General features: G+C 39.2%; 1 protein-coding gene across 1 annotated transcript in view; it reads left to right on the forward strand.

The window, feature by feature from the left end:
• Positions 1-2413: 2413 nt before the first annotated feature.
• The window catches only part of TYR (tyrosinase), a 45842-nt gene continuing 33135 nt past the window's right edge, over positions 2414-15120 (forward strand). Inside the window, exons 1-2 of the mRNA XM_052669925.1 lie at positions 2414-3337; positions 13498-13714. Of these exons, the coding sequence (XP_052525885.1) occupies positions 2495-3337; positions 13498-13714 (1060 nt within the window). The 5' untranslated portion in view covers positions 2414-2494. The remainder of the gene's footprint in view (positions 3338-13497; positions 13715-15120) is intronic.

Raw genomic sequence — 15120 nt, forward strand, 5'->3', positions numbered from 1 at the left:
TTTTATTCTAGAATTAGATAAACCTGGGTAGGGCCACCAAATTACAGTATGTTTTTGGAATGGTAAGTGGTCTGCTACAACCATACTGATCTTGTGGAAAACCTAGCATTTGTCGGCCTTGAATAAAAAAGTCTTGACTCATTCTCAGATGTTGGGATTCATATGTGATAATGAGGTTTCAGCGCATGCAGCATGATGATGTCAATCCACTGGCAAAATTCAAGACAGTTCCCAGTCTAAAGTCTGACTTCAGCTTATACACAAACTTCAGTTAAAAATAAATGATGGTTCTGTTAGAGTTCTGTCACAGATATGGGTTGAATGTTGGGTGGTCATTTGTGTAGCCAGGAGTTGTCTGGTCCCTTCCAGCTCAGATATTCTAGAATTCCATGATGATGGTCTGAAGGAATGGAAAGTCTTATGAGGTATTATTAATGACAAGAATTTGGCCTGGATGCAGCACATCAGGTGTGACTATCTCATGTTCTGGTGACTCAATCATGCAGGGGAATAGGAACATATATTGTCTTACTTACGGTTGTTTATAGATGGAAAGGTTGATTTTCCAAATACTATCTGAATCACTGACAGTTAATTAAAGGAAGCCTCTGCTTATTGGTAGGTCAAGAAGGGCGGCATATGCTTCTCATCAGTCACATTTCTCATTCATAGTTTCTCATTCATATAGTTTCACAGAAGATTCTTCTGCTAACCAGCTGCTTCAGAAATGTGTCATATGACAAACGTCAAGACTTGTATTCTTTTTTTCTTTAACATTGAACATAAAATCTCTATTGAATATGAACAAAAGATATTGAATGCGTTTTTGTGTGTAGCTGTCTGCTTAAATATACATTTAAGTGCTATTCTGGTTCGCTCTGAGGCTTTGCCTCAAGCCTTTCTTAATCCCCACAGCTTTTCATTGAACATTAGAAAATACATATCATTATCCTCCAAGATGGCTTTCTTCTCATGTGTAGCAGTTGTGCACTAGCCTCCACAGGAGGAACACTAAATGAAGTAGATTGCAAAGGTTTCCCAAACAGCCAGGAAGAAAGAAAATAAAAGAAATCAAACAAGCGGCATTTCCGTGATGAAATCTGTTTTACAAGCCTAGCATGGGAACAAGGAGAACCAGACAAACAGTAAACATCAGCCTGTGGTTAGAACTATTTCTGAAAATACAAGTCTTTTACCCTTGCTCTTTCTGCTCCAAGAGCCCCCATCACAGGCACCAGCACTCAGAGATAATCTCCCTGAATATCTGAGGCGTAGAAACCAGCAGGATTAAAGCACCTCGTGCTCCTCAGCACGGTCATGTGATGACCTGCTGATCCCAGCAAAAGGCATCGTTTCCCAGCAGAGATCTCACTTGGTTTCCTAGGCATTGTTCCTGCCTTCCTGAGGTTCTCTGTAGTCATTATTCTTGAAGGGAAAAAATAAGAGATGAAAGCAATTGCAACAATGACAACAAAACTCCTGCAGTTTTAGTAGTAACAATGATAGCTAAAGAAAACTGCACAATTTAAGTGCAATTTGCCTACAAGTAAACCAACAGCTGTCCCTGCTTCAAGAGATAATTTCAAAGTAGGTATAACTTCTAATAGTTTTCGTATAGCTCTGCTATTGCAGATCAGGCTTTCTTAGAAGAAGAAAAAGGAGTGAGTTGTCTGGAGTAATGTACTGAGCAAAGCACATAGATTTGGTGCTTCCTGATGGGAGGAAGACAGAAGCCAAGGTTTGGTTTCCAGATCCTGATAAAAATACTGTTGTCAAATCTGATAACAAATTGTGTATATTCCAAAAAAAACTGAAGAGATTTGGGTACAGATTTTGGCATGGAGTTATCTATTTAAATGCTAGACATAACAGGGGAATGAATATTATTTTTTCTTGACAATTTTTTACTTTGTAGAGTTACTTTGCCATATGCTGGTCTGGGAAAGTCAGCTTAAGCTGAAATATAAAAAAAGACCAAGCCAAATAATTTATTGTGCCCCCCTCCTGTCTGCACACTAATAGTCATTTTCCCATTTTTTTGTTCACTGTCCTTACTTAACTGATCAAATTTTCTGGATCTTTTTTCAAACAATAATTTACACAAAAGCATATTATCAAACAGTGTTGCCTAATAGCCAACTGTTGCTCCCGTGTCCAGATTTTAATCTTACTTCTTTTCCAACTGCAACAAGAAAGCAATCATGTGCTAGGCAGAAGATTAAAATTTTGCAATAATTGCCTTCATTTTGAAACCTTTAGGGGGTGGGGAAAAAAGTCAGTTGGCTTTCATCCACAACATGTGATAGTCAGATTAATCACAGAAGTATATTCTGCGTGTAAATGCATCCAGGGTAGGAATGGGGAAGGACACTGCAGGGTGCACAGTAGCAGAAGTCAGTGGTGAAGCATTCCCAGTTGGGTGGAGAAGTTTCTTTCACACTCAGGTCATTGGAACAGTCAGAGAGAACTCTCCATGCACTGAAGCATAACGCTGATGCTCTCCTGCTGCTCTGTGAGGATGTTTCTGTTTGCCATGGGCTCACTGCTGGTCATCCTTCAGCCATCCACTGGGCAGTTCCCCAGAGTCTGTGCGAACACACAAAGCTTGCTGAGGAAGGAGTGCTGTCCTCCCTGGGCTGGAGATGGGTCCCCTTGCGGGGAGCATTCCAACAGAGGAACCTGCCAGCGCATCCTTCTCTCTCAAGCTCCTCTGGGACCACAGTTTCCTTTCTCAGGAGTGGATGATAGAGAGGATTGGCCTTCTGTGTTTTACAACCGGACATGCAGATGCAGAGGCAATTTCATGGGGTTCAACTGCGGGGAATGCAAGTTTGGCTTCTCGGGACAAAACTGCACTGAAAGGCGACTCAGAACGAGAAGAAACATCTTCCAGCTCACCGTCAGTGAGAAGGACAAGTTCCTTGCCTACCTTAACCTAGCAAAGAATATCCCTAGCAAGGACTATGTCATTGCTACTGGCACATATGCTCAGATGAACAACGGCTCCAACCCCATGTTCAGAAATATCAACGTGTATGATCTCTTCGTCTGGATGCATTATTATGCCTCTCGAGACACACTTTTAGGTGGCTCCAATGTGTGGAGGGACATTGATTTTGCCCATGAAGCTCCTGGTTTTCTGCCTTGGCATCGTGCTTTTCTGCTGCTGTGGGAACGTGAGATACAGAAGATAACGGGTGATGAGAACTTCACCATACCCTACTGGGACTGGCGAGATGCAGAGGACTGTGTAATCTGCACTGATGAATACATGGGTGGCCAACACCCCACCAACCCTAATTTACTCAGCCCAGCATCATTTTTCTCCTCATGGCAGGTAAGGACAGGCAAAGGGATGAAGGTAAGGGGAGGGTGAGAGGATAGGGCAGAACTAGGGAAAGGGAAAAGCTGATCAAGTTCCAACTATTCAACCTGACTTCAGGTACTTAAGAGAGGTGCAGAATCTGGAGAGAAAGTAAACTGCTTTCCAGATTTTATGTGGATCTTCATTTAGAGTATTCATTCATCTCTCTATCTCTGCTTTGACTGTAGAACATATTTCATTATGAATAAAAATCAGTCTAGAGGGATGAAAGTCATGCTTTTGTTTCCAGGCGTGAGCTTTAACAGACTGAATAGGATTGTGTGTGCTGGAGCAGCCAGCTGAGTTAAAGAAATGTTTATGTATGCAAATAGCTAACAAACAATCACTGCAAAATGGTTGGTGACTGAATGAAGTAAATGGTTCTAAGAAGATCTACTCCTCTCTGTGACTTTCTACATCAAGAGTTAAAACTAGCCAATTAGTCTTGTCTGCTTTCAACATAAATAAGCAAATAAATAAGTAAATAAACCTTAGAGCGTGGAAGAAACATCTGTGCTGTTCACCTCAGTAGTTCAAAAGAAAAATAAGAAGCGATCTTTGTTGCTCAAAGGAAATAAGTAAGTTCGAGAGCTATGCCTTCCACTTACAAACACTGTGAGTTAGTTTGTAAGCCAAGATTACATATTTACCTAGGTGATACAGTTCTCATATATTCAAACTATACTGTGCTGTTCTAACACTGAGAGCTTCTAGAGTTTGTTTGGCTCTTGCTCATTATTATCACAGTGCCTAAAATACAGTAGCAGAGGTCTGTTGGCTTCTACAGATGTACTCCATAATGACAATAACAACAGTCCCTTCTGGCACTGAAGTCTATGATTATGTTGGTGTAAATCGAGCTCTGTTCTATTTATTTCTGTACCAACAACCCAAATGAAGATTGAGCAGTGTTAGTGATTTAATGGGAAGTGAAAGAGATACAAGCCAGCAGCTCACTGATATTCTGGCCTTACAGAACAACAACTAACTGGGGCTAGTGGGCTGGTTTTGTGTATTTAATCTTGACTTGTGCCCTCTAAATAATGTGGTCTACGTCTAGTCCTGTAAACTCAAGCATTTCCATCTACTATAACAGACCTATTTGAGGATGTTCTCTGGCACAAATTTTGTATGCATTATATAAATACATATGTATCTAAACATACATACTATGTTAAATGTATGTGTATAATTATATTTAGTTGTCCCCCCTCATAGGTACTTTTCAGGGACCATTTCTAGGTGGCTGTTTGTATGAAGTTACACTCTTCAGGAAACTAAGATGTTGTGTTTTATTTTTAGCATAGCTATGGATTATTTCATGCTGTTTGGTCTGATTTTGGACTTGGAGCAAGGAAATGGACTCAGTGATCCTTATAGGTCCCTTCCAATTTGAGATATTCTGCAATGCTGTAATTTGGTCTCAGTGCCCAGGAACATTCCTAGCCACATATATTTTATCCATAGACATAAAATAAATAGAGTCAAAAAACATGTATTTTGATTTCATATATAAAGATTACCCTTATTTCTAATAGTAGGAATCAAGATGAACTCTACTGACTAAATTGGACTGCATTATCAGAATGAAGTGGATCTGATCCCGGTCTGTGCACAACTAAATAGAGAGTTACAGGAAATGGTACAAGTGTTAACGTGGAATAAATGAAACTAGAATTGAGCTGGCTATATTTGTCAAGTGGAGCTTTTAGTGCAGTGTACTGGATGAGACAACCAAAGCCGTAGGAGGTAGGTTGTATAAAGGAATCAGCAAGCTGCTAGCAACATTTTCTAAAAGCCCTGGAGGGATCGGATAGTTAGATTTAGCTCCCTTTTTCAAAGATATTATTAACCATATCCAAATTCTTAGAACTTCTCCATCCTAGAGATAAGAACCCAAACGCTTTGTCAGTCACAGTGAATATATTTAAGAATTAGTCAGTTTATAACTTTTCATTTAAGGTTATTGTCGTAGAGATATCATGGAAACAAACACATTTTATGAAATCAGTGGCTTTAAAAACACATATATTTTATAACTTCAGTAGGCACAACAATGAATATTGTTCTATATTTAAAATGCATTCAGTGTCAGTATCTATGACTGCAATCACCTAAGTTCTTTGATGAAGCTTTCCAAGTCATTTCTGAAAGTGAATGTTTATCACTTATATTTTTCAGTCACTTCTGGAAATGTTATACTTTCCAAAATAGCTTCCAGTTTCCAAAATAGCACAATTTCAAATTCAAAGGGGGTTATTTAACTTTAACATCCACTACCAGCTGCCTTGTCCAGGAAAGAATGACCGAGATTGAACAGAGTGACATTTTCAGTCAATGAGCTTGGGGTGAAGATGCAAAACTAACTGATATTTCTTTACTGGCATTGAATCCAATTTTTAACACTTGCTGACAATGGAATAATTTAGTTGATACAGTTGCTTTAAATAGCAAAAAATAAGAGATTAGAATCTCACTCCAGAAAATTGAGAGGAAACAAACACAGCCTTAACGTCAACCACAAAGCATAGATCTGCTGCAGAATATGTTGATTATCTAAGCTCTGTAGATAAACAAGAGGATTTAAAGAAAAAAAAAAAAGAGAGAGAAAGAGAGAGAGGGAGGAGAGGAAGATCCAGAAATGTGGAGGAATTTAGGTTTTTAATAAGCATACAGATCAAAAAGAAAGCAAGAGAAACCTCTTGAATAACGCGTCTGAAATGTAGTGTCCTTTTACAATATTAAGTCTGTTTCTAAAGCATAACAAAACAATGTCTGCTACAGGAGGAAATTCTTCTCAAGATACAGTTATGGAATTGTTTTAAAAAGGCAAAGCATCTATTTGCAGAACAGCATCTATCTTTTTTTTTTTAATCCCTAAAGAAAGGAGAAAATACTTTATTCCATTGAGAAGTTGCCATGGCAACATGGATACCCATGAATACATGCTGAAATTCTTGCTTTCCCCTTACTTTTATTTGGCATGCTGCCGTTACCACTTAGCTGAGTGAATTATCAGTCCACATTTTCCTGATGTTTACCACCTAAGTGAAACTTTTGATTCCTGCCTCTGCTTTAGCCAGAAAGTTTACCAGGGATCTTTAGTGGTTTTGTTTGTTTGCTTCTTTCATACTTCAGAGTGGGTAGAAAGGATTTTCCTATGCTTTCAGATACTTGCTTTTGATGATTCAAATGTTGCATTTAGATTTATTTAGGAGTGCATGGCACCTTTACCAAGTTTTATAATTCCACACCAATTTATCAGAGGGCAAGGTGGGAAATGCAGCTCTTCCATGACATTTTGAGAGTTTTACTGTTTATGTCTATAATTATTCAAGCTAATGCATTTGCTAAAGAAATAATTATGATGCCTTGCTTAAATAGAAGTGGGTGAAATTCCACTCTCCTCTTCACCAGAGACAATTTGGGCTGCCCAGAGAGGTTGTGGATGCCCTGTCCCTGGAGGTGTTCAAGGCCAGGTTGGATGGGGCCCTGGGCAGCCTGGTTTATCATTAAATGTGGAGATTGGTGGCCCTTCATGTGGCAGGGGAGTTGGAGATTTGTGATCCTTGAGGTCCCTTCCAACCCTGGCCATTCTATGATTCTGTGGGGAAATTACTGAAGTCAATGGAGCTACAAATATAAATATAAATAAATAAATACCTAAATAAATTTTAAAAGCCTTCTGCAATTAAAAGCAGAATATTTCTGCTGGGATTTAGCATCAGAGTTCTGGGTTTTATCCCCCATGTGCTAGACAATCAATGAGGAAAATAATGCAGGAGAATATAAATGCTGTTTTAGATTTGTAGTTGTGCAACCAGGCTACACCACTGACTTCATCCTCCATCCCTTGAATTTTCTCTCTGCTAAAACAAAAGTTATTTGTGAGAAGTAATTGCATAGCGTGGAGGGCTGCCTACTCTCAGCTGTGGTGGTGCAAGCCTAGAGCCAACTTTTTGATGCAAGCAGTAAGAATTTCCCTTAGCACTTCTTTCTGTATCGTCCTGTAGAACTACAAATGGAAAGATACTACAAATGGGAAATACACTCCGAAAATACCAAATGGATACAAGCCTCTTGAACTAATAATGGCAGTACTTTAGATCCATTACTTGGAAATATGACTTGATAAGAAATAATAATTTCTGCTATTCAGGCACTGTTACTTAATTCTAAGCACAGTTTATCACGGAACTGTACTGCTAGTTGAATAATCTGAGGGAAGAATTCGAAGCACTGTTTTCTGTCCACCTTTAAAAATGGAAATTGTAGAATGGCTTAGGTTGGAGAGGACCTTAAAGATCAGCACTTCCGATCCCATGCCACATGCTAACAGCCACTGAATCAAGCTGCCCTGAGCCTCATCCAATATAGCCTAGAATGCCTCCAAAGATGGGGCATGAACAACTCTGTGGGCAGCCTGTCCCAGCACCTCACCATTCTCTGAGTAAAACATTTTTTCCTAACATCTAACTTAAATCTACCTTATTTTAATTTAAAGCCATTTTCTCTTGTCCTATCACTTTTGGATTGTGTGAAAAGTCAGTTCCCCTCTTGCTAGCAAGCATCCTTCAAGTATTGGTAGGCCACAATGAGGTCTCCACAGAACCTTCTCCTCTCCAAGACAAACAGGCCCAACTCCATCAACCTTTCTTCATAGGAGAGCTGCTTTCGTGCTCTGATCATCCTCTGGACCTGCTCCAACACCTCCATATCCTTCCTGTACTGGGCACCCAAGACCAATACTCCAGCTAGGGCCTCACTAGGGCAGAGGAGAATGGGACAATCACCTCTATATGATGGTCTGTTGATGCTGCCCAGGATGCAGTTGGCCTTCTGGGCTGTAAGGGCACACTGCTGGCTCATGTCTAGCTTTTTGTCTATCAGGAGTCCCAAGTCCATCTCTGCAGAACTGCTCACAATGAGTTCTTCTCCTATCTGGGATTGCTCCAACCCAAGTGCAACACTCAGCACTTGGTCTTGTTAAACCACATTAGATATCTGTGTGCCCACTTTTCAAGCATATGCAGGTGATTTCCTAACTAGAAAGTTATCATTAATGGACTTCTGGGCATTCTGCTCCCTCATAGGGAGCAGAGAGGTGACAGGAAAGCAAGAGGGAGCAAGGGAAAGGGTCTGCTCCAGAGGGCTATTGGGATGGAACGGCCCCAAACGGCTGGAGTTCACGGAGTATTTGGACAGCACTCTCAGACATTGGGTTTGGGTTTGATTCCTTTGTGGAACCCACAGTTGGACATGATAATCCTTGTGGGTTACTTCCCATTTGGGACGTTCTACAGTTCTGTGGAAGAACAAACAAACAAACAAACAAACAAACAAATACTCAAAGTTATAGAAATTAACAGCTACTGAATTTCACAAAAAAATGCATTTTCTTTCTTTTTATTTATTTGTAATTCACTAGAAAAAAAATCCTGCCTATAGAAAGATGAGTCTGAGAATTTGTGGTGGATACAGATACAGCAACACAGAGAGGGCACAACTTGGAGACAGAGAGATTAGGGAATCACAGTCTATCAAGCCAGAAAGACTTTATGAATATTGCAGCCCTAATTGATACCAGAGTTTTCTACTCCTCCCTAGCAACATTTTAAAGTGTTGAGTGCAATGTATGTTATCCACCAGTCTTGGGCTGCCTCTGAGCAAATAGACAAAACTCATCAACTTCTTCTGGAGGCTGAGAAAATACCTTGCAGGGCCTGGGTTTGTTTTAGAGCTGTCGCTTTACATTTGTCTCATCTATTTGTAGCCTTCAGTCTCATAGCTCTTCCAGTTAATGCTTATGCTGGAAGGGTCACAGAGATAATTAATGACCTTTCACTTGCATAAAGAATGCATATAAAGGTTCTTAGAGTTTCTTCACAAAGTTTTAGTTTACAAATTTTCTCTTTTCTTTGTCTGTTTTATCTTCTCACATTCAGGAGTACATTAAGAATTAAGTATAAATATACACGATCTCTTAGAAACCATTTGGGCTGCTATAGACACAGCACCTGCTAAAGTGCTGCCTATAAAAGTAAGCTCCCAAAGTACAGTTTGTTCTATTGTAGATTTGGGGATTTCCATGTATTTTTCCTCTTTGGTGAAGAAAATGCCTGAGCTTTGCCATTTAATTAAGATTAGATTATGTCTTACAATTATGCCTACTAACCATGTCTCTCAATGCCACATTTCCACATTTTCGGAACACCTCCAGAGTCAGTGACTTCACTACCTCCATGGGCAGCCTGTGCCAGTGCGTAAACAGTCTTCCTGAGAAGAAATTTTTCCTAATGTTCAACCTGAACCTCTCCTGGTGCACCTTGAGGCCACTACCTCTAGTCCTATCTCTAGTGACATGGGAGAAGAGGCCAATCCCCATCTCCATCCCCATCACCACAACTTTCCTTCAGCTGGTGGTAGAGAGTGATAAGGTCTCCCCTCAGATTCCTCTCCTCTGGACTGAACAATCCCAGTTCCCTCAGTTGTTTCCCATAAGATTTGTGCTCCAGACCCCTCACAGCTTTGCTGCCCTTCTCTGGACACACTCCAGGTCCTCAATGTCTTTCTTGTAATGAGGGACCCAAAACTGAACACAGTACTGGAGGTGTGGCCTCACCAGAGCTGAGTACAGAAGGATGACCAAATGCACCAAAGGACGGCTTGGAAATGCCCATTTCTCACCCCTGAGAGAGGCATGATGTGCCTCACAGGCAAGTGGTTGCTCTGGCTGCACTCCAAAGTGTTATTTCATGCTGTATTAACCTGTAGCATAGAACCACAAAAATGTTCTGATACATCTTCCAGACAAGGGTAGATCTGTGGTTTGTGGGCTCATAGGAGGAACAGAGTTAGGAACTGGCTCTCTGAGGAAGCAATATGCAGAGGTGCAGATTCAATTCTTACAGGCTGCACTTCCTCAGCAACCAAAGGAATTTCAGACCACTTTTTCAGTGAGCAGCCATTTCAATACCCAATAAAATTATTCACCAACTTTTCCAGGTGTATGTTACTTTTCAGGTACATGTCTCTATGTAATAAGCAAAAATAATTTGTCACTCAAAACTCCAAAGCTTTGAATTTAAAAGTGGTAGATAAAAGACTGAACTTTGCCAAAAGCAATTTCTTTTACTTCAGCCCAGGGGCTGGCCTGTGCAAGCAGGAGCAAACTGAACAGCAGCAATGTTTCTGCACATTTACAGCCTGTTTTCTAAGAAATGATACAAAGAGCTGCGCAGAAGATCTCAGCTGCAGTGCATCAAGGGATTTTTTTTCTTTTTTTCTTTTTTTTTTTTTTTTGACACGAAGTCCATGAATGTTGCTGTGCATTCTGGACTGCCATCTACTGGTGTTTGCTCTGCTTATTGCTTACATAAGTTGTTCCTCAGAGAATCTTTGTAACGATTTCTGTGTAGCCAGTGGATTTGTGCATACAGACGCTGGATGCAGCTTGAATGTGAGGCTTTGTTCAGAGTGAACAGAGAAATTTGCTCAGAACTGTTCGAAAATGGAATACAAAATATGTTTAAAGAGCATTTTTTTAGTAGAAAGACCTCATACTGAAAGGGAAAAAAAAGGTAATGCTATGACCTATTTTGTGTAAACATTATGCAGATTAAATCCAGAAGGATAAAAAAAGATGCTTTTGACTGCCCTATGTGCTGTTACTACTAACACTTCACCTGACTGATAAAACAGCAAATAATATTTTCAGGATAGAACTATAACTTGTAACACCTAAATCACACCCTTATGGAGAAGCACCCAAGCTCATTTTACAGCCAGACTTCAATGTTTGGTTCAGGGCAGGCAGAGCACAGTTACTTTCACTTACAGGCACTTTCATTCCTGCCCCTTATGTGGGCATTTCATCATCATTCACTACCAGATACGTTACAGCATCTTGCTTCTGTTCACTTGGTCAGTTAAAAAGGGCTACACAGAGACACAAATTGAATAAAAAAATAACACTTTAGGCATTTATAAGCCTCCTAACATTGAGTGTAATTAAATCACACTAAAAAAAACAAACAAAACAACGGGGCCATGTGCTTTCGTTTAGATATATTTGAACTCATCCTTGAAGGCTCCCTGAGTGTCTGAGATGCCAGTTGTGAAAGCAACGCATGATTCCTCTTTATGATGAGTGGGGTTATATCTCTGGGTAGTGGGCAGAGGATGAAAAGACAAGAGATGACAAGGCAGCAAAGCCAGGAGAACCCTACAAACGGACTGGAGAAAACCAAGGTGGAAAGAAAGCTTTTGTGATTGCAGTTTCTGAGCTAAGTGCTGACTGGGAAAAAGAGTTGAGGCCCACCAGGCAAGGCTCACCAGTTTTCTTCACTAGTGCATTTATAGGGACTTGAGATTGTGCATTCTCTATAAGCAAAACAATAGCTATAACATCTCCCACATGAATCATCCCCCTGCTTTCCTTTTAACTTCGGTTGAACTTCATCAGAGTAATGAGAAAACAGTCATCAAAACAGCTATGTAGCTATGCTTTGTGTTTTCAAGTGTAGGTCTCTCTATCTTGCTACCCCTTCCTTCTTGGTGAAATCTGAAAATAAATTTCTTGGAAGCACAATCCTTGGGAGATCTGCCAAGAGAAATTGAGTTCTGTGCATGTTAAACCCTGCTGGACAATCACCTTCATCCTCCAAGGGCACCTTAGCAGTTTTAATATACCAGGGCAAATTTCAGTTATCAGAGCAGTCTCAATGGATAAATTTCTCTGATAAGTTTTCTTATCTCAAAAAAAAAAAAAAAAAAAAAAAAGAAAAGAAAAGAAAAAAAAAAAGAGGAATTTATTCATGAGATTCATATGATTCATATTCATAAGCAGCTTATCATTTAAGAACTCCAGATCCTTAAGAAATCTAGGTTATATCACCAGTCCTGTCACACATTTTCTATGTGGACAAATCACTTAGGAAATTATTCTTCTCTTCTCATCTCTTTCCAGTATTCCAAAAGTTTGTTAGGCTGTGAAGCAGGTTGCTTTTGACTCTGTCTTAAGTGACTTCAGAGGCATATCCATGCCTCCAGGGTGCAATTCATCCCACCCTAATGCAAAAACAGAACATTAAGCAGAACATTTAATTTTGCTTTCCTTGCTAACTGCAGTCCAGAGACTGTTCCCACATTGATTTTTTTTACACATTTTCTTTCACTGTCTTAATCAATGGAGAGAGCTTGGCACCCCTGGAAGTAAGTACATCTCAGTTACCAGACATCTGGTTTGGCAGGGCTGAATCACACTCTGGAGATGCTTCTCTCTATTGATTGCACAGGTTGCCCTAAAGTGTTTCTTCATTCCTGGCAATTTGTACACAATTAGCAGTGGCAAAGTAAATCTCCCATTCACTTCTTTCCATCATGGAGAACCTCACGTTCCTCCACCTCATTCAATGCAAATATGGTGCTTTCACACACATTCTCCATTGTTTCAGTTGATGAAACAAGGATACACTCTCAGGATGAAAAACTTTTGAATGTTAATACTTTTCCAATATCCATGAACACAGCACCTCAGATTTTGATATGTGCATCTTCTTGTGAAGAACGTGGTATTTTCTTATTTTGTACATAAAAAATTATCAAGATACAGTGAAACTAAGTGATTTGTCCATTTCGTTTGACAAAGCACAGGTAGATATTTTCAGACCAAATTACAATTGTTTTCATGTTCCAAGTCAACAATTTTCTCCTTTACTGCATACGTAGACAAGTCCATGATTATGGCTTTGTTCAGTAGCCTGTTGAAGCCAAAAGCCTCCTTTTTGCAACTGCAGCAAAAGGTTTAACTTCGTTTGAATCCTGCTGCACTGATTGATAACACTGAATTTAGCTTTCATGAGTTTCCAAGTGCAAAAAAGGGTGATACATTATCCCACATGGGCAGTCATTGGTGCATTATTTCAAAATTTGCACCATAGTAGGGTGATGTTTTCCATGAAACATCTTCTTATATTAAAATATTACATAGACAATTTTAAATATATATTCTTGCAACAACCTTACTATATCATATATTTCCTTCACTTCTTCCTAATATAGTAATCAAAGTATCTCTTTGTTTTCATTTTTTTTTTAACTGCAACTTTGCTAATAGAAAGTGTTTTGTACAGGTAATCTGCACTCGATCTGAAGAGTACAACAGCCAACAGGCTTTATGCAACGCCACTACTGAAGGGCCTATACTTCGAAATCCTGGAAACAATGACAAATCAAGGACCCCAAGGCTCCCATCTTCATCAGAAGTTGAATTTTGTCTGTCACTCACTCACTATGAATCTGGATCCATGGATAAAATGGCCAATTACAGCTTCCGAAACACTTTGGAAGGTAACGCTTCACTCTGCTATGACATTTCTGTCAGTAACCTGATTGTCTCTAGGATTAGAGCTTTTAAATTTTAGATGTTTTTAGCTAATTTCGTTATGCACAACTCATAATTATATAGCATAACATACTATAATGTAAAATTGTATAAATATATATTGTATTATGCCATATATAATTATAAAATAATAATAATTATTAAATAAGTATTATAAATAATACTTACTCCTATCAACATACAGGAAGTACCATGTTAAAAATATTGAAAGCACAGACTAGACCAGACCCTAAATCCATCTATTATGACACATTGTTTCAACAATAGTTAGTACCAGGCACAGAAATATATCTGCATGAAAACAGATAAAAACAGATAATCTAATAACATACTTTCCCATGATTGCAACCGTGTCCATGCAGACTGCAGGATTATCCTGAGTCTGTCTTCCAGGGACTGTGCTGAATGTCAAGGGTGAAAGAAGATGCTGCCACTTGGGTTGTGTATATGCATTCAGCAACTCGTAGTAGCTTCACGCCAGAATCCAAGGATTAAGGATGACATTATACCTTGAACATTAATCATACAATCACAGAATGGTTTGGATTGGAAGAGACCTTTAAGATCATGTAGTTCCAATCTTCTGCTACAAGAAGAGACATCTCCCTCTAGACCAGGTTGCTCACAGTTCCATCCAGCCTTGCCTTGAATGTTCCAGGGAGGGGGCATCCACAACCTCACTGGGCAACCTGTTCCAGTGTCTCATCACTCTCACAGTAAAGAATTTCTTCCTGAAATCTAGTCTACCTTCAGCATCTTTTGCTGAAGTGTTTAGTTATTCATCTCAGTTATCTAATTAGCCAATCCACTATAAAGGTTCCTAATTTGCTGATAAACGAGGATTCTTTTGTAAATAGAATTGTTATTCTTAATTATCTATTGACCCAATCTCTTTCAAAACTTGCTAAATTGCTAGTAAACAAGGCTAGCACATTATAGTTACCAAAAACCATTACTTCCCTGCTGTATTATTTATCTGCTGAATCAAATTGGCCGTATTTTCATTGATATGCCAGAGATTTTACTTGCAAGGAAGCCACAAGGACCAAAAAATACAGTATAGACTTTGGTGTGAGGATAACAAAGCAAAGCTTTTAATTGTCTGGTATTACTCTTGATGCAGTATGCAATGCCATAACGGGGAAGAAAAAAAAAAAGAATCTGTTTCAGTACTAAAAAATGGTTAAAAAAAGAGAAATATGCATTCTGAAAACAAAAGAAAATAAAGATATTTATTATTGACTCCAGCTCTGAACAGTTTTTGTTGGCAGTTGTGGTTTTTACATTTGAGAAAAAAAAAAAGAAAAAAAAAGTTCAGGAAACAAAAAGGTGGCATAACTTTCTATACATT

This window comes from Tympanuchus pallidicinctus, unplaced genomic scaffold (genome assembly GCF_026119805.1).
Source record: "Tympanuchus pallidicinctus isolate F22 unplaced genomic scaffold, pur_lepc_1.0 scaffold11, whole genome shotgun sequence".
NCBI lineage: Eukaryota > Metazoa > Chordata > Aves > Galliformes > Phasianidae > Tympanuchus > Tympanuchus pallidicinctus.